Raw genomic sequence first — 22,788 nt, 5'->3', positions numbered from 1 at the left:
GAAAAAAACAAAAATTAAAAAAATGGGAGCAACATAATCTAGATTATACTTTTTGTCATTTTGTTGTTGTTGTTGTTTTCTTTTCTGATTGCTTTGGAAGTTGTGTAGAGAACAGATTTGAGAGGTGAGGCCATTTGGGGGTGAGGCCAATTGGGAAGCAGTAGTGTGTCCCATAGATAATTTCTGCTCAGGTTGAGATGGTGTTTGTGAAGAGATAAATCCAACTTTGGAAATCGAGTCAAAATAATTTGCTGATCCATTGGATGGAGGAGAAGTAGGGGAAGGAGATGTGTAAATTCATTTCAGAATACCTTACAAACTATATGTTCGTTAGGATTCTTTGTAACATCTTACAGGTTCCTCATTAATGAATTAAACTCTGACACGTTCATTTTTTATTTGTACATTTGCATACGAATATATTTGTGATTTTACCTTTTTTAAAATAACTAACCTTTAACAGATGGAACGGGTTGAAGAATGAATGGAAAATGGGTAGAGGAAATACGTGTATGCAACTCTTGAAAGAATTTTGAATTAGCGGTCATGTTCTTCCATTAATTCTCCAGAGAGACAGCACTACATTGCTCTGGGGAGCTACCCATCCCAACGGCAGGCAGTCGCGGTGCAACCATCAGACGAGGCGCCCTCTTGTTTCAGATGCATCCCTTTAAGGAGCCCAAAGCCGTCGGTCACTACACACTGATGTCACAATTACTCCACGCTAGACCCACCGCTCTCGACACTGGCTCACCCCTCTCACATTCGCGCTCCGGAGACCCGGGTCTCGAAGCAAGGTCGCCCGCGGAGTGACGTCAGCGCGCAGCGGAGGCAGGGAGTGGCGTGACGTCAGTGCGTCGCGCGAGCTGTGGGTCGCGTCTCGTCTTTTTTCCGCTTTGGGGCGGCTCCGGATGTGTCAAGGGTGAGCGTGATGTCATCTTTTTGCGCGGCTAAGGGCGGGACGAAGTCCCCCCTCCATCCCCTCCACCCCCCGGTTCCCTTCTCTGGTTACTGGTCCCCAGCAAAGTGCGAGGGGAGGTCTGAGCAGTGTGTGTTGCGCGCCGCACCTGTGCGTCTTACGACTCTGACCCTTCCGCCAGCCCCGCGGCCTCACAACACTCATAGGAAGTATCCACCTTTTACAACTGAAGGACCGAAGGCTCAGAGAAGTGAAGTGATTTGCACAAGATTACATAGCTGCGCTGGATTTCAGATCGTCAATTATCTTTACTATAAAAGGAACATAACTATATCTTACGAAATGTTTTGAAGTGATTCATGTAAAGCACCGTACATACTTCTTACCTGTGTGTGTTTGTCCATCCACCCTAGAGCAGCGACCAATTCTCATTTGGAGCTGAGTCTGCAGCACCTGACACAGAGGAGAAACAGTGTGCATCCTGAGCAAAAGGCCTGAAGCGGAGATTGCACATCTTACCCAGCAAAAGGTGAGGTCAAAATGTAGGTGTCTCAGCTGCACTCTGCTAATCACACGTAGGCACACATCCAAATGTGCACCTGTCGTGCAGGGAGGCCTGCGGGGTCTCTGCTCCCGCTCCCCATACAAGAACGCAGGATATGGTGAGGCCAAAAAGGAACACCCACGGAGCCATAGGTAGGGGAGCCATACCACTATGGTCTCACTGGAGGCTGGGTTCACTGGACGTGGGACCTGCTGTCCGTTTTGTTTGCAACCCACCGACGACTCTCTTTTCACTCTCCTCCGTAGCCGCAGCAGTTATATTAGTGGCTAATGGCTCAATGGCTACAGCTGACGGCCAACCAGCCCCAGCTGATGGCCATCTTCTACCCGAGCCAGCACCCCTCCACGTGAGGCCGAGAGCCTGTAAACTACTTTCTGGGGCTCTGCCCCCACAGCACCTAATCTCTTTTTTTTTTTCAATTGGCATCACCCTTCCTACACTAATCCAGACTGAAAATCTAGTAGTCAAACCGCTTTTTCACACCCTGCCCATCTAATTAGTCGCTGACCATCTGTCTCCTTTTCCTCCTGTTCACTGTTTCCATTAGATAAAACCTCTTACTCCTTCGAATTGATTCATTTGTTGAATTAGTATTGATGCTAAGCATCATTAATCATCACCGAATGTTGCCAATTTCACCCCCTTTCAGCATGTACCGTGTTTCCCTGAAAATAAGACCGAACTAGAAAATAAGCGCTAGCATGATTTTTCAGGACAGTCCCTGAACCTAAGCTCTAATGCGTCTTTTGGAGCACAACTTAATAGAAGACCCGGTCTTATTTTCTGGGAAACGCGGTAACGGGATTATACTTCCTGACCCTGGGTCAATGAGGTATAAGTGGATGTGACAGGATATTTTCAGATACAGCATTTAATTGCCACTTTTTGGTCCTCCAGAGCTCTTTTCCCTCTTTCGCTTGCCCAGCAACAGGCAACTTTCCAATGTCAAAGGTTCAGAAATAGCCAAAGTAAAACCAATGAATTACTGGCAAAAAATTATTTTGCACACACTAAAAAGACAGTTTGCAAAACTAGATCATTCAAACCAGGACGTGGAATGGGACTCAGGAGTATGCTGGTACAAAGCAGCTTACATAAGTGAAAAAGCAGTGTCTTAACAGTGATTGGTAATTAAGCTAATTTAATGACTACACTTTTTTATCTGCTCAGAGAACCTTCAAGGCTGGTCTCTGTTTGCGTTTAATTTTAATGCCACACGGTGATAGCTTCCTCAACCTGCATCCCTGGTGAAGACCAGCAGAGCCCCCATGGTGACCCATGATGAACATGTTGCATGTGAAAGAGAAACTTTTCTCTTGAGATACAGACTTTTGGGGTTGTTGGTTACCACAGCGTAAGCTACCCTCTTTTGATTGAAGTACCTTTAGTAGTGAGCAAAAACAAATTTGGTCTCTGTCCTAGTGGAGCTTTGTCGTGCGGGAGACCCTGCTCGCTGCGCCATTTGTCATGCCGGGCGACCTGCGGGGTCTCTGCTCCCGCTCCCCACATAAGAACGCAGGATATGGTGAGGCCAAAAAGGAACACCCACGGAGCCATAGGTAGGGGAGTCATACCACTATATTCTCTCTGGCGGCACTATACTCTCACTGGAGGCTGGATCCACACTGTCCGCAAACTGCCATCCACACTTGCCAGCCCAGCCACCATCTTGCTAGCCCCCATTCTTTCTGCTAGCTTAGCCACAGCAGTTATATTAGTGGCCAATGGCTCACTGGTTACAGCTGACGGCCAACTAGCCACAGCTGATGGCCATGCAATCACAGGTGATGGCCATTTACTACCTGAGCCAGCACCTGTCTATGTGAGGCCGAGAGCCTGGAAACTGCTTTCTGGGGCTCTGTCCCCACAACTTGTCAAGGAGTTTGTGGGGACAGAGCCAGGAGTGCAGTTTCCAGGCTCTCGGCCTCACGTGGAAAGGTGCTGGCTCAGGTAGTAAACGGCCATCACCTGTGATTGCATGGCCATCAGCTGTTGGCTAGTTGGCCATCAGCTGTAACCAGTGAGCCATTGGCCACTAATATAACTGCTGAGGCTATGCTAGCAGAAAATGGGGGCTAGCAAGAAGATGGTGGCTGAGCTAGCAAGCGGCGGAGTGTGGATTGCAGATTGCAGAGAAGCGGATTGCTAGCAAGTGAGATTGCTTGGCAGAGACAAGTGGATGGCGGGTTGCGGATCCTGTGGCTCCTGCCTCCTGTGTCTCCAACCCAGCCCCCAGCGAGACTATAGTGGTATGACTCCCCTACCTACGGCTCCGTGGGTGTTCCTTTTTGGCGTCACCTTATCCTGCGTTATGTGGGGAGCGGGAGCAGAGACCCCCAAGGCCGCCCTGCACAACAAATGGCGCAGCGAGCAGGGTCTCCCGCACGACACAAGTCCATCTTATTCTCCACTGGCTCAGGGATATATAAGGACTTAAATATTTGTTAAATGAGTGGATGGCTTGTTAGCCCCCTCAAGGCTTGTTAGAACTGCTGTCAATTCCATATATTAGTTTTCTGTTGCTGCTGTAACAAATTACCACACAATGGCTCAAAGCAACGCAGATTTAGTATCTTACAGTTCTGTAGGTATTGGCAGGGCTGTATTCTTTCCTGGAGGCTCTAGGGGAGAATCTGTTTCCTTGCTTTTTTGAGCCACTATAGGCTGCCCACATTCCTTGCCTTACAAGCCCCTTATTTCATTTTCAACGCCAGCAGTGTTGCATCTTTCTGAGCATTCTTCCACAGTCACTTCTCTCTCTAACTGTGAACTCAGCCAGGAAAGTTTCTCCAATGTTAAGGATCTGCGTAACTAGGTTGGGCTCACCTGGACAATCCAGGAACCTTCCCATCTCAGCACACTTAATTATACAATATTTCCTTTTTGCCATGTCAGGTAACACATCTATAGTTCTAGAGATTAAAACAAGGAAATTTGTGGGGGGAACCATTTCTGCCACATTTCAGTCTTGCTCCTCTCTCGAGCTTGGCATTTACCCTTCAACATCAGCCAAATGAAGTCTTCCCTGAAAAGTATGAGGGGTCTCATGCTTTTAAAAGTAGGGAAACCATGTATGGTCCAAACTTAGACACTTTTGAGAGTGAAAGGGAGTACTCTTAACAGTTACACTGAGCCAACAGTTGTACTGGCCAACAGATAATGGCAGGATGAAATGGGTGGGTGACCTGTGGAGACCCTACCCTGAGTTGGAGCAGCGTTATTATGGGCTTCTGCCCTCTAGCTTTCTCTCTTAGAGAGAGATCAAGGAAATGTTGAGAGGCTTTACTTTCCTCCCAAAATGCATGCTTTAGGCTGGAGATGGGACACTTTATCTGGCTCAACAGGCTAAACAGGATCTTTTTCTCCACTGCTTTAACATAAAAATAACAATATGCCCTGTTTCCCCAAAAATAAGACCTAGCCAGACAATCAGCTGTAACCCGTTTTTTGGAGCAAAAATTAATATAAGACCAGGTATTATATTATACTCAGTCTTATAGTAAAATAAGACTGAGTCTTATATTAATTTTTGCTCCAAAAGATGCATTAGAGCTGATTGTCTGGCTACGTCTTATTTTCCGGGAAACACGGTAATATTTATATTAGGGACATCATACTTTTATCTATGATATATATTACAAATATTAAGTCACAATTTGACATTTGTCTTCAATTTTGTTTATGCTGAAGCCTCCTTTAGCAGGTAGTTCCAACGTATCTTGTAGCCTTGTGACAAAAGATGAAAAGAATTCAAGGTCAAGAGCTGGGGATCTGCTCACATTGGACTTGTAAATTGTGATTTTCAGCTTTGGGGAGAAAGGAAAAAACATACTAAAGTAAGGATCCCATAGTTTTTCCCTTATCCGATCAAGGCTTTCCATTTCAAAGTCTGTTAATCCTAGATCATAGATAGAGCCAGAAGATAGTTCAGGAAATCATTTTGTGATCTTATACAAATAACATGTGTTTACCCAAGGTTAGTTATTACTTTGCAGTTGCAAAATAGTGACTTTGCAATTCTATCAAACCCTCTACATTTTTCTGTATAAAAGAGCTGTCCTTTTCCCCACCTTACACCTTTTCTTTCCTTTTCATTTTCTTATGTTTTTAATGGCATTTACTAAATTGACTTACAGTTTTTGTTTTTATTTATTCAGTGTGTTATAACCCATGACTATCTGGTTGGTTTTTGGCGGGGGGGTTAATGCTTAAATTATCTCAGATTTGGTCAGTACAAGTCCCCTTACTATAAACTTTTGACCTATCTCCATCAGCCTTTGTGTTCTTTCTAGCTCTCTGGCACAAGATACTTCAAGCTCACCTTGTACTTTGAACTTGTAGGTCACTTTGTAGTGAACTGCCATTACCCCAGGTAACTCTGGTTCCTTTCAGTGAGGTATGATATTTAGAAACCAAAATCATCTGGGCTTTAGGTGTACTTGTTGCTAGTGGGGTGCCATTGCCTCTTGGCCCTTTTAGTTTCTCTTTGGCGTGTCCCCCTTTTCATTCTTTTGTTTGGCTGAGTAGTATTTCCCTCTGGGAATATAGCTTTTTTTCTTTTTTAAACCAGTCTTCTATGGAAGAACATTTAGGTTGTTTCTAATATTTTGCTATTACAAATAATGCCACAATGATTAACATTACACGTATGTTGTTTCAGATATGGGTTGTGCATCTTCAGGGAGAATTCCTACAAGAGAGATTATCCTATTAAAAGGTAAATGCAAATGTGTCTTCGTTAGATATTGTCCAATTCTCCACAGAAGTCATACCATTTGTATTTCCACCAGTGTTGAATGAGAGCGTTTTCCCACAGCCTCACCAACAGAATAATAAAATGTGTTGTCAAACTCACACACCTTTGCAAACTAGATAGGTGAAAAATGATATCTAACTGTAGTATTAATTTGCATTTCTCTAATAGTGAAGCTGAAGATTTTTTTTCACTTGTTTAAGGATCATTTGAATGTCACTTATTGTTAACCATGTGTATGTCTTTTGTACATTTTTCTATAGGGTTTTGGTTATTTTTTTCTTCATTTTTAAATGTTCTTTTTCATTAGAAACACAAGATCTTCATGATATACAGTTGCTCCTCAGTATCTGAGGGAGACTGATTCCAGGACCCTCAGAGGATACCAAAATCCAAAGAGGCTTGAGTCCCTTAAGTAAAATGGCATAGTATTTGCATATAACCTACGTGTCCTCCTGTATACTTTAAATTATCTGATTACATATAATACCTAATACAATGTATGTGCTAAGTAGATAGTTGTTATACTGTATAGTTTAGGGAATAGTCACAAAAAAGTCTATACATGTTCAGTACAGAGACAACCATCATAGGCCTACTACATAGTACATGTCAGCAACAATGTAATTTTTTTCTGCATATTTTCGATTTGTTGGTTGAATCTGCGAATGCAGAACCAGTGAATACAGAGAGCTGACTGTATTTTGCAAATATTAACTGCCAGTTTGATATTTGTCTTTTGACTTTCTTTATAATGTTTGCTACAATTTTTACTTTCATGTAGGCAAATTTATCACCATTTTCTTTTATTGTGTCTGGATTTTGAGTTATAGCTAGGCAAAAACTACTATAAATTTTTTTCATTATTTTTTTCCTATCAGAAGTGATTTGAAATCTACAAATATATATACCTATTTTGAGGTTTCAATACATAATGGCGTAGTCATCAGTAATCTAATAACTAAAAGTTTTTACATCGTTTTTTTTCCTTTTTAAAGAATTCTTTTAGAATAATCTGATGTTGACCTTCTAAAAAACATTTTCACGATATATATTGAGACATAAAACTTTTCAACCTTGAAATACTATCCTAGGGGAAAATATCTTAAACCCAACTCCTAATCCAGTGTCTGGAATTCATCAGGTGTTCTGTCAATATTTGATAAATGAAGGGATAAATATGGGGGAGGACAAATACAGGCATGAAGATGCTTGTTGCTGAATTATTAGATGAAAAATTGGTTGCAACATAAAAAGCCAGCAGCAGAGAAATGGTTAAATAAGCTATGGTATATCTACATCACTGAAAATGATGTAACACTGAAAAATGATGGATCTGAAAGATATATAATAATATGGCTGTGATGATAGATGAAAACAGCAAATGACCAAATTATCAAAAAAGATCTATTGAAGAAAAATAAAGACTAGAAGAAAATGTAGCAAAGTGCAAACAGAGACTTGTATATCCCTATTTTTCAAACTTTCTGTTTCTGATGAAAAACTAATTTTGTTAAATATCCGTTCTCTGCTCCTTAAGTGTTTTTAGACTCTGAGTGCAATGAGCGGAAGATCATTTGAATGTGAAGTAAGCTATGGGGTAAGAGAGAATTTTTGCACAGAGGTGCATTTAGAATTCTCACCAAACAACTGACAGTAGGAGCTTGATTATATACAAAGACCAGAGTAAGTGCTTTTCTCAGTTTTAGGTGGCCGTGTGGCTTTGAGTCTCAGATCTCTTCTCAGTAGATGAGGATAATAATGTTCTACCCCATACAGTTAATGTGAGGATTAAATGACATAATACATGTAAATGCTAGAACAGAACCTGGCCTGTAGTGAGTGTTCAGTACATGTTAGCTGTTTTGTTTTCTTTGGTTTCTGAGGGTTTTTGTCTTAAATTATACAAACTTGGTTACAATGTCCTCCAACATTGCAATATTTCTGGTTTTTTAAAGGATTTCTTATTACTTTTGATCAGTGCAGTTGAAATGACAGTTCTAAAACTATGCATTATCTACTCGTGTTTTATATAGGCTCTGAAAATTAAACAGCTCTTTTTAGAAAATTGTTTGTTTATTTTTCAGTTACAGTTGACTTAACAGCTCTTTAGAAATAATATTTTTCCTCTAAATATAAAAAGAACATGCACTCACTATATAAAATTTGGAAAGTACTAAGAATTAGCAGGAATTCTAGCCATCTGTAATGTAACCACCCAAACATTTTGGTGTGTTTTATATTTTCTATGTAAGTTTATATGTGTGTGTATATAGATATATGAGTTTTATTTTTACAGAGTAAGGTCAGTGTATTTTTTACTGAAGATTACATTATGGAATAAATGTAATGTGTATCATTTGCTTTAAAACAAGAGCAGAAAGGTAACTATGTACATAATGGGGGTTATCCCCTGGTAACCAGAGGATGATATCTTGTTACCACAATCTCTCATGTTTCCCACTAATAGGCAACTACAGTAGGTACATTGAACTCCGGTGGAGAATGCTTTAAAATTAAAGAAAATTCAACCTGATTTAGAAATAAAATGCCACTTTATGTATAACTTGAGAGAGAGGAATGAAAATCAGTTTGTTGTACAAAGGAGGATGTCTTCTTTAATATAATAATGAGTACTGTTGACATAAGAAATGTCCAAACCTGTAGAGAATTTTTATAAGAGTTTATTTTAGCCCAAACTGACAATGCTGCCAGGAAGCAAGATCTCAAATGCTTCAGAGAGGGACAGTTTTGCAGTTTCTTTTATGTATTTGGAATTAGGGAGGGAAGGAGGATTATGCGAAGGTAGGAGAAAGCAAGGGGGGATTGGATTATAGGGTAATTAACAAGATTAGGTGCTCCCTTAAAGCAGTTACCCTTCTTTCAGTGGTGTGTTAACCTAGATGCACAAAAACAATGGACAGAGTTTGCTTAAGGCAAAGATAAACCTTTCACTAATGTTATATGCCTGGGGCGTGACTACCCACCATGACCTGCCCAGTTAGGAATTTATGGGCAGATCACCCTGTGAAATTACTTTCCATAGAACCCCTTTTTTGTCCACAATATATTGACACTTTGTAGGAGAAGAGGGATACAAATCAGGAATGAGGATAGCAGAAAATCCTATGGTGTGGATTCAATTTGGAGGTATCAGTATTTAAAAAATATGTATTTCCTTGCTGTTTCTACTGAATGGGCCTGTAAACAGGGACATACCAGTAACAAAGAGAGCAGCTAGCATCCCTATTTGATTTCTAAATACCATTCCCCAATGAAAGGGGCCAGGGCTCCTTGGAGAAGTGGTTAACTACAGGTCTGACACAGCCAAGTAGGGAAAGTATAAGATGATTGTCCCCTCACACAAGGAAGTTCTCAAAGACTAATAGGACATATCAACCAAATACAGTGCTGGGCCTGAAGGGGCTTCTCCTAGGCAAGTTTGGGACAGTTTGAGCATCAAATGAATAATGTCAGTAATAACACAGATGCCAGGAATTTCCCCCACCCCTCCAGCCCCAAGATATAGTATTCTGATGAATAGGTCGGGGTGGTGTTTGAAAATTTACATTGTTAAGCAGTGCAGGCGATGCGGACATTGCTGATCCATGGATCTGTTTGAATACTGGATTATAAAACTTTGAACTTAAAAATTATCCATGAGGAGAGAGAGAGCAAGAATGGAGAAGAGAGGTAAAAGAGAAAGCACTTCTTTACAGAAGAATGCCAGCTCATAAATGTACAAGGAAAGAGAGATTTAGAAAAATCACCATTTTGCAGTCCCCAGTGTAATAACTGATTCAGGAAAAAAATCATCCAGAGATGCTAAAAGCATTAAGAGAAAGGCTTTTGGGGGACAGAATATTAACACAGTCTCAAAATATCATATTTATCAAATTACTTATTAAGAACAGAGGGGAAAGTTATATTTTTCCCTTGGGGAAATCTAGTGGACACTATCATAAAGGAATTGGTCGAATTTAATATCATCGGGGCCGGCCTGGTGGCTCAGGAGGTTGGAGCTCCATGCTCCTAACTCCAAAGGCTGTCGGTTCGATTCCCACATGGGCCAGTGGGCGCTCAACCACAAGGTTGCCTGTTCAGCTCCTCAAGTCCTGCAAGGGATGGTGGGCTCCACCCCCTGCAACTAAGATTGAACACGGCACCTTGAGCTGAGCTGCCTCCTGGATGGCTCGGTTGGTTGGAGCGCGTCCTCTCAACCACAAGGTTGCCAATTCGACTCCCACAAGGGATGGTGGGCTGCGCCCCCTGCAACTAGGAATGGCAACTGGACCTGGAGCTGAGCTGCGCCCTCCACAACTAAGATTGAAAGGACAACAACTTGACTTGGAAAAAAGTCCTGGAAGTACACACTGTTCCCCAATAAAGTCCTGTTCCCCTTGCCCAATAAAATCTTAAAAAAAAAAAAAAGAAAGAAAGAAACATTGGTACTATTGGTACTATTTACAATACTATTAAAAAAAAATTAACATCACCAATAACGGAATAAACTGACACTAAATGCCCCTTAATGGATGTAGTGGGAAGTACGACATCACCTGTGGAATATTCTGGCCAAAAATGTTTAACCTGAATTTAACTATGAAGAAACAGACAAATCCAGACTATGAGACATTCTTCAAATTATCTGACCTGGACTCTTCAAAATTTCTAGGTCATGAAAAAGGAAAAGGCAGGAAAAATATTCTAAATTAAAAGTGACATAACCAAATGTAATAGATCTTAGATCAAATAAATTCTATAAATAAATTCTGTTTTAGGGGTAATTTGATTATGGACTATTAGATGATATTTAATTAATGCTTAAATTTTTATGTGTAATAATGGCACTGTGATATGTAAGAGAATGTCCATTCTAAGGAAATGGATGATAAAGTATTTAGTTGTGAAGTATCAGATTGATTGCAGTTGTGTGTGTGTGTGTGTGTGTGTGTGTGTGTGTGTGTGTGTGTGTGTAGAGAGAGAGAGAGAGAGACGAGACACAGTGTGTGTGGGAAATATTGCAAAATTGTTATAATTGGTGAATTTAAGTGAAAAGCACACCAGTATTAATTTTACTATTCTTTCAAGTTTTCTGTATGTTTGAAAATTTTCAAAATACAAATTTGAGGAAAAGTTAATTTTTTTCCCCTACTGTTCTGGGATGAGTCAAAGGAGGATCCTAGAATGGGTGTAGGGAGATGGGGAAGAAGGGATTTGTGAGGCAAAGAAGACTGGGAAAAGGAGGGTTTTAGGACACAATGGAAGAGCAAGGAGCGTGATCCTTGTTTGTCAGGGTAATTAACAGTGGTGGCTGGAACAACCTCCAAATCTCCACAGTTTAACACAATAAAAGTTTATTTCCTATTCTAGTAGAGAAAACTAAGATTCATATAGGTGAAGTAACCTGCCTAAAAGCCAAAACAAGTGACAAACCAGAATTCCCACCCAGTTCGCTCCCCAAAGCCTTGTTCATTTCAGTCCAGCACACTGCTCCTGAGGGAGGACTCGCTGATGGGATCCGGAGGTTGGAATGAGACTGTCCTAGGTCCAAATCTGCCATTGTTTTTACTCCCTGTTATTGGATCCATACTCCATCCTGAGAGGCAGCCTGGGGCCCTGACAAGCGCTCACTTTAGGGTGCAGACCATTCATTCATTTGTTCTACAAATGTCCTTTAAATACCTTTTACATCCTCAGCACTATTCTAGGATTTAGCGATTTAGCAGTGAACAAAGTCCTGGTTTCCAAGGAGCTCACTTACCTTCGAGGGAGGGGAAAAAGCAATGAGTAAATAGTAAACTCTGAGGCCATGATAAATGCTATGAAAAATAATAAAGTGGGGTATGAGGCGCTGAGTGGCAGGGATGCAGAAGTTTATTTAGATAAGGATTCAAGGAACACCTCTGCATATTTGGTTGGAGCCCTGAAGGATGTGAAACTGGGAACCATTTGAAAGCCTGAGGAAAGTATTTGCTAAACTGAGAAAACAGCATGTTTAAGGGTGCAGAGGTTGTAACAAATTAGGAATGATACAGGGACAGTAAGGCAAGAGGGCTGGAGGGGGAGAGATGGGAGACATAGGAGGCAGGTACTGGTTAGGTGAGAAGGGCACAGAGGTTCTCAGGCAGGGCAGTAATGTGATCTGATTCTCATTTTTAGACCTCTTCCTGCAGAATTCTGTGCAGAGAACGCAGCCATCCAGATGAGAATTCACGGTGGCCTGCTAGTAGTGGTGGGGATTGAGAAGTGGCCAGAAGGCAGATGTATTTTGAAGGGAGAGCTGACAGGATTTGCTGATAGATGTGAGATACGGAGGAAATGGGAGATGGAGCCTAAGTTTTTGACCCAAGAAATACTCTCACCTGTCCCATCTGGTTTACAGAAACGCATTTAATGATAAAATCTGTATTGCCACATCAATCTTAAATTCACTGTATGATAATTACATTTTTGTTAATCTTGGAAATCAGAGGACTCAATAACTGCTTAATTACTTCCTCATATTGTTGTAATAGTTTTGATAACACTTGTTATGTCGCCCCAGGAGATTTGGTGAGAACAAAACAAGGGACTTGTGAAAACACTACTCATCTGGTTAAGTCATCTAATGATCAACTTAATATTTGTGTGGCACTTTCAAGGTATAATGTGCTTCTCGTGCTTGAAATAATTCAATGTGCTAACAGTTAACACAATGCTGCAAATCTTGTGAACTGAAGCCCCCATGACACTATAGCCCAAATTATGTGAAATAATCATTAACACCACTGAAGAAGTCTCTGTCTTCTTTCTATTTCTCGGCCTCTCTGTAAAGACAGAGCTCATGCAAACAAGAGCAGGCAAGCCCCGGGGTCTGCAGAAGCCCCTCCAGATGCTGTCCTCGGCTGTTCATCCACACCTTTAACACACTGCAGCCTCTGTGGATTGTCCCTCCACGCCACCTACAAGGGATCAGGACTTCAGGACTCTCTACCTGAAATTCCCCGTCGTCCTTGGTTTGGTAGAACTCACGTTATTCATCATCGGAAAACACCCGCTTTTTAAACTGACAAATTAATTTTAACATCTATCAGCCACTGCTGCTGCTTTATTTGCCATTCTTTATTCTTATGCCCTGTAGGGATTTTTTTTTCACCTAGGAACACTTAGAAAAACACATAGAAATATTTAACTGATATTTACCTTTCAGACTCTTTAAATCTTTAACCAAAGTACATTTCAGAAGTGTTCTGCTTTTGGTTGCTACAGATCCATGGCAATATGCTATTTTGATAAATTAAAAGTTTTATTTTATTATCTATAGATAACAGAATAAAATGTATGACAATAATAAATATCAAGGCATGAATATTCACAGCCCGTTTTCTCTCACATATTAAGGAATATTTTGCTGTTATCCGCCTAACCTTTTACCCTTCCCTCACTTTTGGTCTTCGTTAGTAGAATGAAGAAGAGTGCACAAGTGTGTGTGTGTGTGTGTGTGTGTGTGTGTGTGTGTGTATACGCGCACATAAAGGAACATGCTAGGGGGAGTAGGAGGGAAATGCCAAAGAAAGATTGGTAAAACTTCATTGAAAAGGAAAGAAGTGACTGACTGATGGAAGAAAATAGATTGGATCCCAGGGAAGAAAGGGGAAGAAAAAGGGAGAGTGTTCAAGTTTTTGAAAGAATATTGGTAGAGATGTTGAAGAATAGCTGTTGTGTGGGGGAGGAATGTTGACATGACAGGAAAAAGCTATTTTATAAGTTTTGCTCTGCACTGAGTGTATCTACCCACTGCAACCACCGCACACACCCAGAGCTTTCTGAAGTGAAGATTTTAATTGCTTTCAATATTTTTAGGCACTGTTTTCTCTGAATTTTACATTATGCTAAGACTGGGCCACAAAGGGCTTGACTTAATTCAAACTACCAAAATGCTAAGAATAATGATATATTCTGTTTAGACATTTTCCATAGATATAAGTTAGTGACTCATAATTTTAAGATTAGGAAAATTAGTGCTTACAGCTTTTTAAAAATTTGTCTAGTAGGTCTTTCAGTTTTCACCAGAAGCCCCCCCAAAAAGAAAAAAAAAAGATTAGGAAGATTAAAAAAATACATAGGGAAAATAGTAAGGGATGAAGCATTTTATTTTTAAAGATGAATATTGGAGGTTTTAATCATTTTGTGAAATTTCGGAAAAATTTTTATATGAACCACTTAATATTGCCACTCCCCTGAGGTCTTCCTGAAATCTGTAACTCTTTTTACCACAGTCTTTCAGCAATTTTCTTATATCTCCGTTATTACACTCAGTTTATTTTGCCTAGCTTGTTTTTACAAAGAACCTTCTTATTATAAAAGTTATGTATGTTGGCCTGGATTTATTCCATTTTTCCCACAGCTTTATTGAAGTGTAATTGACAAATAAATTTTAATATATTATTAATATATTACATATATAATACATAATAATACATATGTATTATATATAATAATATATGTACTACATATATAATAATAAAGTATACAGCTTGATGATTTGGTACACATTGTGAAAGGATTCTGACAATCAAGTTAATTAACACCTCACATAATACTTTTTTTTTTTTTTTGGTGGGAATGCTTAAGATGTATTCTCTTAGCAAAGTTCAAGTATACAATACAGTATTATTAACTATTGTCACCATGCTGTACATGAGATCCTCAGAACTTAATTCATCTTATGGAAAGTTTGTACGCTTTGAGTAATCTTTCCCCATTCCCCCTACATTCAGTCCCTGGCAACCAGCAACCTATTCTCTGTCTCTATAAATTGGGGGTTTTTTTTAGATTGTACATATAAGTAAGATCATACTGTATTTATCTTTCTATGTCTGGCTTATTTCACTTTACAAAATGCCCTCCAATTTCATCCATGTTGTTGCAAATGGTAGGATTTCCTTCTTTTTGTGGCTAAATAATATTCCATTGAATATACATATCATATTTTCTTTATTCATCCGTCGACTCACTCTTAGGTTGTTTCCATGTCTTGGCTGTTGTAAATAATGCTGCAATGAACATGGGGGTACAGATAACTCTTCAAAACAGTGATTTAGTCTCTTTTGGATATATACCCAAAAGTGGGATTGCTGGATCATATGGTAGTTCTATTTCTAATTTAACCTGGATTTATTCTTAGTTGTATGCTGTAAGCTCATTGAAGACAGAAACCATATCTTATTTATAAAACAATATCATGGCAATTAACAGCACTAGTCTTAAAATCAGGCACATGTAAGTTTGAATCTTGGCTCTGCCACTCCTCAGCTGAAAGACCAGGTCGTGTGTGTGTGTGTGTGTGTGTGTGTGGTTGTTATTATTGTTTAACCTTATTTAGTCTCAGTACTCTTCATCTATAAAATTGAGAAAATAAAGCCTATTCCTCTCAAGGCACTTAGGAACTTTAAATGAGAAGATGTATGAAAGTGTTTAGTATACCTGGCACACACAAGTATTCAACCAATGGTAATTATTATTATGTGTATATCTACTTTATTATAATATGTGAATCTCTGTCCTGTAGCACAGAAGTAGCTGCTCAGATCTTTGCTGAACAAATCATGTCTAAGATGAGAGGAGAGAACCAGCGGCTGGCACCCCTGGTTTATTATACCTTTATTTTCCTCTGTGAGTCTCAGGGGCTGCTGTTGAGGCTTGAAACCTGCTTCTAGCTCCAATGAGCCTTGTTGGAGGTAGTGTAGGAGGAAAGAGTTAGTACCAGGGCCTCCCTGGAGTTCTGAGCCTCTCAGGGGAATTCCGATTCAATCTCTACTTCCTTCTCTCCTCCTGCCCTCCCCCACAGCGTGTCAGAGAGCCGGTAGTGATGGGAACTTCCAGTAACTAACCCATAGCTTCATGAGACATGTGAGGATCCTCTTAAACACCATCTCCTGCGTAAAGCACCTCCTGTCTTTCCAGGTCGGAAAGAGGCTCTCCTGTTGTAGCACACAGCACTTACTGCCCTATTCTAACTACTAGCTTCATGTTTCTCTCAGTAAACAGCAAGAGCAAAGTCTAGCTCTGGTTCCTGTTTGATCAGTACCGTGAGCCATACATAGTTCCCAAGCAATGACTGTTACATTGAATTTTAGTAAAGCTGGTCTTGGGGCTGTGGCCTCAAGCTGAGCCATAATCCCAGACCTTACCCTAAACTCTAAGGTGCTACTCTGATCCCCAGAGTCTTAAGATACAAACTTCTCTCCCTGTGGAAAAACACAGCCTCTGGGCAACTAACAGCCTGGAGTTCATTGTTTGATTTGTAGGAAGTTCCCAGCAATAGATTTCAAAAAGCTGGCAGGAATCCGGAAGAGAAACTTTACGTAGGGGATAAATAGGGGTTTACAAAATGGTCACATCCAACTTTTTCCTCTCCATAATTTAAAGTTCATTTTTTTTACCACTCAGCTGTTACATATGAGTGTAGTGGAAATTGCATACCTGTGACAGCCGAAAACAATCTGAAAGGATTGTGACTCGGTTAGCAGACAGTTTACTTAAAATGTTCTAGTAGTCATATAAAAATAATAAAGCAATAATTTATTTGGTCCCAAATGTGATTATTCTGAACCATCCAACATGCACAAAATATTACATTTTTAATTCTCAATCATCATTACCATGTAGTTTGCTATAGTGTCTGGCCAAAAATAGTATTTTATTGATATTGTTTTGAGTTCTTTGAATGTGGGTGACATAACATCTCAGGAAAAGATTTTCAAATCTCAGCAACTTTCTCACCAGGCACGGAAAATAATTACCCTTTCAACTCCATCAATGTCTCTTTCACTGCACAGCCCTCAGATCTGCTTAAAGAGCTCTAAAGTGTCTCTTGATTTCATGTGGCTTTTCACAAATTCGGCGACTTTCCTGAACCCCTCAGTCAGCCCATCCCCGGTGATGGCACAGCAGGGCTGCACGTACCAGTTCCGGTTACAGCAGAGCTCCTTCACTTTGAACATTCTGGTGATGTCCTCAGCAGTCAGAGCTCCAGGCACATCTTGTTTGTTGGCTAACAGGACAACAGGCACATTTTCCATGTATTCATTCTTCAAAATGTGCTCAAACTCCCTCCTGGAGTCCTCCAGCCGCTGCTTGTCGGTGCTGTCCACCACGTACACCAGCCCGTCGGTGTTCTCACAGTAGTAGTCCCACAGGCTCCTCATTCTGGCCTGTCCTCCAACGTCCCAGACCGCGAGGGAAAGACGCTTTTCCCACTCAAGCATCTCCACGTTGAAACTTACTGTCGGAATGGTCACAATATCCTTAGCAAGCTTTAATTTATAAAGGAGAGTAGACTTCCCAGCAGAGTCCAGCCCCAGAAGAAGAATTCGGGCTTGCTTGGCTTTAGGGTTTTTAGAACTCAGCAGACCCATTTCAGGCTCTTTTTCCTTGAAAGACTTTTTCCTTTTGGCCAGAGAAAATGTTTCCTCCCCCGGTCTTGCATGAAAATGTTAGGAGGAAAGAAGAGGAACTGGTGTGCATTTATGTTGTAGCTTATCGGCTTGATTATGGGCACACTGGGTTTTATTTGCAGTCCCAGCCAATCCTGAGGAATCTGTGGTGTGAGTAACCAGCCAATGTTATAGTGGCTCAAAGAGTAAATTCTTTGTGAGTGAGTGGGACTTGGGAGGGGCATGAGTGATGCTGCAGCTTCTTTTCTCTCCCAGATGTTGGAAATCCAGGGTAACTGAACATTCAGACATGCACAAGAGTGCAGTTTAGTAGCAGACTAAAAACTTAAATGGTTTGTAGAACTCTTCTTGTTGTTTGACCATTTACCTCATCCCAGTTGTAAATAAGTAACCAGACTTCTAAAGTCATAAAGAGTGTATCTCACACTTCCCTAAGCAATATCTTTAGTACTTTCCTGTTGTCTAGATTACTCAGTAGGAAACTCGAAACCACCCAAGGTTGTCTGCACCTTACTCCCATAGTCACATGGAGAGAATCACTTCTTGAATCTTATAGGCAGAAAATGTACACTATTCACAAGAGCAAATTTACAGAGGGGAAGTTTGTAACACACACACTTTTAAAATTAAGCAGTCTGATTAAAGATGGCAAATTGATTTTTTGGAATCGATATTTTGGAAAATAGTTCCACGTTTATATTTATCTCCTCTCTATCTCAAGAGTCTACCAAAATGATGGTAAAGGAACAACTACACCATATAAACCCATTACAAGAAGATGGGGAGGCCCTCAGAGGGTGAGAGATTTTAACAAAATTCTGGCAGATGGACATAGATGGAAGATGAGTGGTAATGGATGGAGCAGGATAAAGCTGAGGCTTGGCGTGCTGATGCACAGGATATAGAGGGAAGGGGTGAAATAAGGGACTGAAAACAGAGGGAGTCAACTGTCAGTCTGAATGAGGAACAGAAGACACACAGGCGCGCGCACACACACACACACACACACACACCCTCTGCTGGGTGATATTTCAGCAATCAGAAGGGGTATACCCCAGGCAAAAAACTGGAAGGTTCGTTTTTAAAGAAATTGAATGACGTCAGAAAAAAGATCTCCATGTTTTGGCCATTGGAAGTTTACACATCATAATAACTAACTCAACATTTAATTAGCATATAGCCCACTTGATAGTTGGCAGACACTGCTCAGGTACACAGAGTTCCCAATCAGCTTTTCAGCATACAGAGAGGTTTCTATACTTAAAATGCCTTTACTATGAATGAGTGAAAGACCCAAGATAAAAATAAGTAGACTTTAAGAAAGTTTAAACAGAGGTAGTGCAGGAAACAGAAGAAAATTTCAGTAAGTTTTAATTAGTATTTCCATAGAGATTTGAAAAGACATTGCATCCATAAAGCAAGAAATGGATGCCATTAAAAAGGCCACTCAAAAAACAAAAATCCTTTTCTAAAAAGGACATACAGATGGCAGACATATGAAAAAGTGTTCAACCTCACTATCCATCAGAGAAATGCAAATAAAAACCACAATGAGATACCACCTCACCCCAGTCAAAATGGCTATCATCAATAAATCAACAAACAACAAGTGCTGGCAAGGATGTGGAGCAAAGGGAACCCTTGTGCACTGTTGGTGGGATTGCAGATTGGTGCAGCCACTATGGAAAACAGTATGGAGGTATCTCAAAAATCTGAAAATGGAACTACTTTATAATCCAGCAATTCCACTCCTAGGTATCTATCTGGAGAAATCCAAAACTCTAATTCAAAAATCTTTATGCACTCCTATGTTTATTGCAGCACTATACACAATAGCCAAGAGATGGAAACAACTGAAATGCCCATCGGTAGATGACTGGATTAAGAAACTGTGGTACACTTATACAATGGAGTATTATGCAGCCATAAAGAAGAAAGAAATCTGACCATTTGCAACAACATGGATGGACCTAGAGAACATTATGTTAAGTGAAATAAGTCAGACAGAGAAAGACAAATACCATATGATCTCACTTATATGTGGCATCTAAAGAAGAGAATAAGTGAATGAACTAATCAGAAACAGTTTCGGAGACATAGAGGAAAAACTGAGGGTTGCTAGATGGGGGGGGGGGGATAAGGGGGAAGGTGAGGGGATTAGAAAACAGTCAGTAACCACAAGATTGCCACGGGGTTATGAAAGTTAATTTGGGGAATGTCATCAATAATGTTGTAGCAATTTTGTAGGGTATCCGATGGACACTTGTCTCATTAGGGAGACCACCTCAGGGATGATGTAGATGCCTGATCACTGCACTGTACACCTGAAGCTGAAGCTGAACAATAATGAATGTCAACTACAATTATATATATATATATGTATGTGTGTATATATATATATATATACATATATATATATATATATATATATATATATATATGTATGTATATACTTACAAGAAGCGGAGTACAGCATTAAGAATAGAGACAGTGGAAATGGCTGTGTGCAATGTCAAAGGGCTAGTGGATGGGGGGGGTTGACACAGTGTGAGGGATATAAATGATAAACGTCTAAGTGTTACTTTGTTTTGTGCACCTGAAACTAATAAAAAAAAGGTAATAAATAAATAGAAATAAAACAGTAAAAAAAAAAGGTAGTTAATATTTACTATTTTATGGGAAAATGAACAGCATATCTGAATAGTTATACCTCAGGGATTTACAGAAGCTCGTATTTCAGTCTAAACAAATCGATCTATTAAAAGGATGATTTCTCCTTGAAAGTCCATCCTCCCACAATACGTAGATGCTTTATTGCTTTACCCCCTTACTGTATTGTATAAGTAGTTCACAGGAAGTCTTCACTACAGTAGTGTCTCCTTATCTGCACTTTTGCTTTCCTTGGTTTTAGTTACCTGTGATCAACCCCACTCCAAAAACATATTAAATGGAAAATTACAGAGATTTAAAAAAAATCTTGAAAATTAAAAACATGATTTCCAAAATTTAATAAGATCAATAAATAGGTTGGAAGGAAATCTTTCAGAAAGTAGAAGATAGAAAATATGAAAGAAAATGTAATGGATGTAGAGGATCAGTTTATTCCAGATGGAACACAAAACACACAAAAGACGAAATTATCAGAAAAATAATATAAGACTTTTCCAAAGCTAATGAACAAACTGTTCGGATTGAACGTCTTCCATCAATGCTTAGCAAGTTAATTTTTAAAACAGCTATACCAAGGCATATAATAAACATTTTATTTTTATTAAAACTAAAATTTTTTTTTTTAATTTAGACTATTTTGGGTGCAGAAAGTACACTTATGAAGAAATTTTTCAAACCTTTTAAAGAAACATTACATTTTTAAGCAACTCACTGTATCTCAGAAACCAGAGATAACATTTTCAATCATTTATTCATCCATCTATTCATTCATTCAATAAATATATATGTTGATTGCCTACTTTGTGAAACATTATGTGCTAGATTCCAGGGAGGTCAAAGATAAATTAGGCCTGCACTTAGGACACTTTCATTGGAGAGAAGCTAAAAAAAATACATGAACAAGAAAAAATAATAATACAAAGTAAAAAAAGAAAATGTAAATGCTGTAAGGAAAGAAAAGCTAAAGTATTCTGATAGTCAAAAATTATTTCAGGATGGAGGGCATTAGGGAAATCACCTCGGGAAGGTTAAATACTTAACTGGGCCTTATAGAGAGGCAGTGGGGGAAGGGCATTAATTAAAGAGATGGTCTGTGTGAGTGAAGTCTCAGAAATGGGAAAATATAGGTTGTAATGGAAAAACAGCAGGAATGTACAGTATGCATGTGTATTTTTTTCCACAAACATTTTTAATTATCATGAGAAAACCATCACACGAATCTAGATTGTAGGACATACTACAAGACACAGACCTGAACTTTTCAAAGTATGTCCATGTCATGAAAGACAGAAAAAAAAAAAAAGTGGGGAGCAGGAGGAAGAACCTTCTATATTAAAAGATACATGATTTCCTAAATGCATTGTGTGATCTTTGATTGGATCCTCTGTCCAAAAATAATTGATTAAAGAAATTATGATGGTTGGGGACAGCTGATTATGAACTATATATTAGATGGTGTTTTTATCAATGCTAAATGTCATTTGTTTTGTTTTTTGAACTTTGACCCATTTGCTTTATTTTTAGATCATTTTTTAATTTTTCAATTACAATTGACATGCAATATTATATTAGTTTCAGGTTTACAACATAGTGATTTGACATATACAGAGGGTGCAAAAAAATGTATACACATTTTAAGAAAAGAAAACTGTATTAAAATTGTAATACTCAATATATAATGATAAAAGATGAATACAAGTCACGTTTGACTTCTGCAATTACAAGAGGTGTTCAAAGTGGTTACCATCAGTGTCTGGACACTTCTGATTACAGCGAACCACTGCTTGAGCAATATTGACCAAAGTGTCCATTTGTATTCGTACATTTTTTTGGCACCACTGGTATGTGACTTGAGATTTGCTTACTGTCTTAAGTACAATGATGGTATTGTGGTTATGTAGGAGGATGTCCTTGTTCTAAAGAGATGCGTGCTAAAGTATTCAGAGGTGATATCAGCCAGTTAATATCAATTGATTTAGCAAACACACACACAGCACACAGAAATATGGCAAAAGTTAACAATTGATGGAGTTAGGTGAGGCCTATTGGGTGTTCATTGTACTATTTTTTTAAAGATTTTTTATTAAAACATAGCTAACATACAATATTATATTAGTTTCAGGGGGCACACCATAGTTATTCAGCATTTCTATACCTAAAGAAGTGATCACCATGATAAGTCCAGCAACCATCTGACACAGTACAACATTATCACGATATTATTGACTATATTCCCTATGCTGTACATTACATCCCCCTGACTTATTTTTTTTTATACCTGTAAATTTGAACTTCTTTTTCCCCTTCCCCTTCTCCCCCCTTTTTAAAATTTTTCAACTGCAGTTGACATTCAATATTATATTAATTTCAGGTGTGCAACATAGTGGTATTGTACTATTTTTTTTAACTCTCCCGTAGGTTTGAAATTTTTCAAATTAGC

At 39.3% G+C, this 22,788-nt stretch overlaps 1 protein-coding gene, 2 long non-coding RNA genes and 1 other non-coding gene across 10 annotated transcripts in view; 2 read left to right on the top strand and 2 right to left on the bottom strand.

The window, feature by feature from the left end:
- Window positions 1-894, bottom strand: part of LOC141570529 (uncharacterized) — a 37,197-nt gene extending 36,303 nt beyond the window's left edge. Inside the window, exon 1 of the long non-coding RNA XR_016019806.1 lies at window positions 455-894. This is a non-coding gene — a long non-coding RNA (uncharacterized LOC141570529). The remainder of the gene's footprint in view (window positions 1-454) is intronic.
- A 67-nt stretch (window positions 895-961) lies between these two features.
- LOC109447520 (uncharacterized) overlaps window positions 962-22,788 on the top strand; it is an 83,317-nt gene continuing 61,490 nt past the window's right edge. For 3 of the 7 annotated variants that reach the window (XR_016019801.1, XR_016019798.1, XR_016019799.1), the window contains exons 1-2: window positions 962-1,448; window positions 6,145-6,201. This is a non-coding gene — a long non-coding RNA (uncharacterized LOC109447520). The other 4 variants (XR_016019802.1, XR_016019804.1, XR_016019800.1 and 1 more) reach the window with 4 other exon arrangements.
- Window positions 14,239-14,301, top strand: LOC141568059 (U7 small nuclear RNA). The gene has a single exon (XR_012491074.1). It is a non-coding gene; the product is annotated as a U7 small nuclear RNA (small nuclear RNA).
- ARL14 (ARF like GTPase 14) lies at window positions 16,908-18,433 on the bottom strand. Its single transcript, XM_088794431.1, has one exon. It carries the CDS (start codon window positions 17,637-17,639, stop codon window positions 17,064-17,066), a length of 576 nt encoding a protein of 191 aa, XP_088650557.1. The 5' UTR covers window positions 17,640-18,433; the 3' UTR covers window positions 16,908-17,063.

This window comes from Rhinolophus sinicus, chromosome 17 (genome assembly GCF_057876585.1).
Source record: "Rhinolophus sinicus isolate RSI-liver-muscle chromosome 17, RSI-T2T, whole genome shotgun sequence".
NCBI lineage: Eukaryota > Metazoa > Chordata > Mammalia > Chiroptera > Rhinolophidae > Rhinolophus > Rhinolophus sinicus.
The sequence above is the reverse complement of the archived record's forward strand: the minus strand, read 5'-3'. Positions and strand labels throughout refer to the sequence as shown.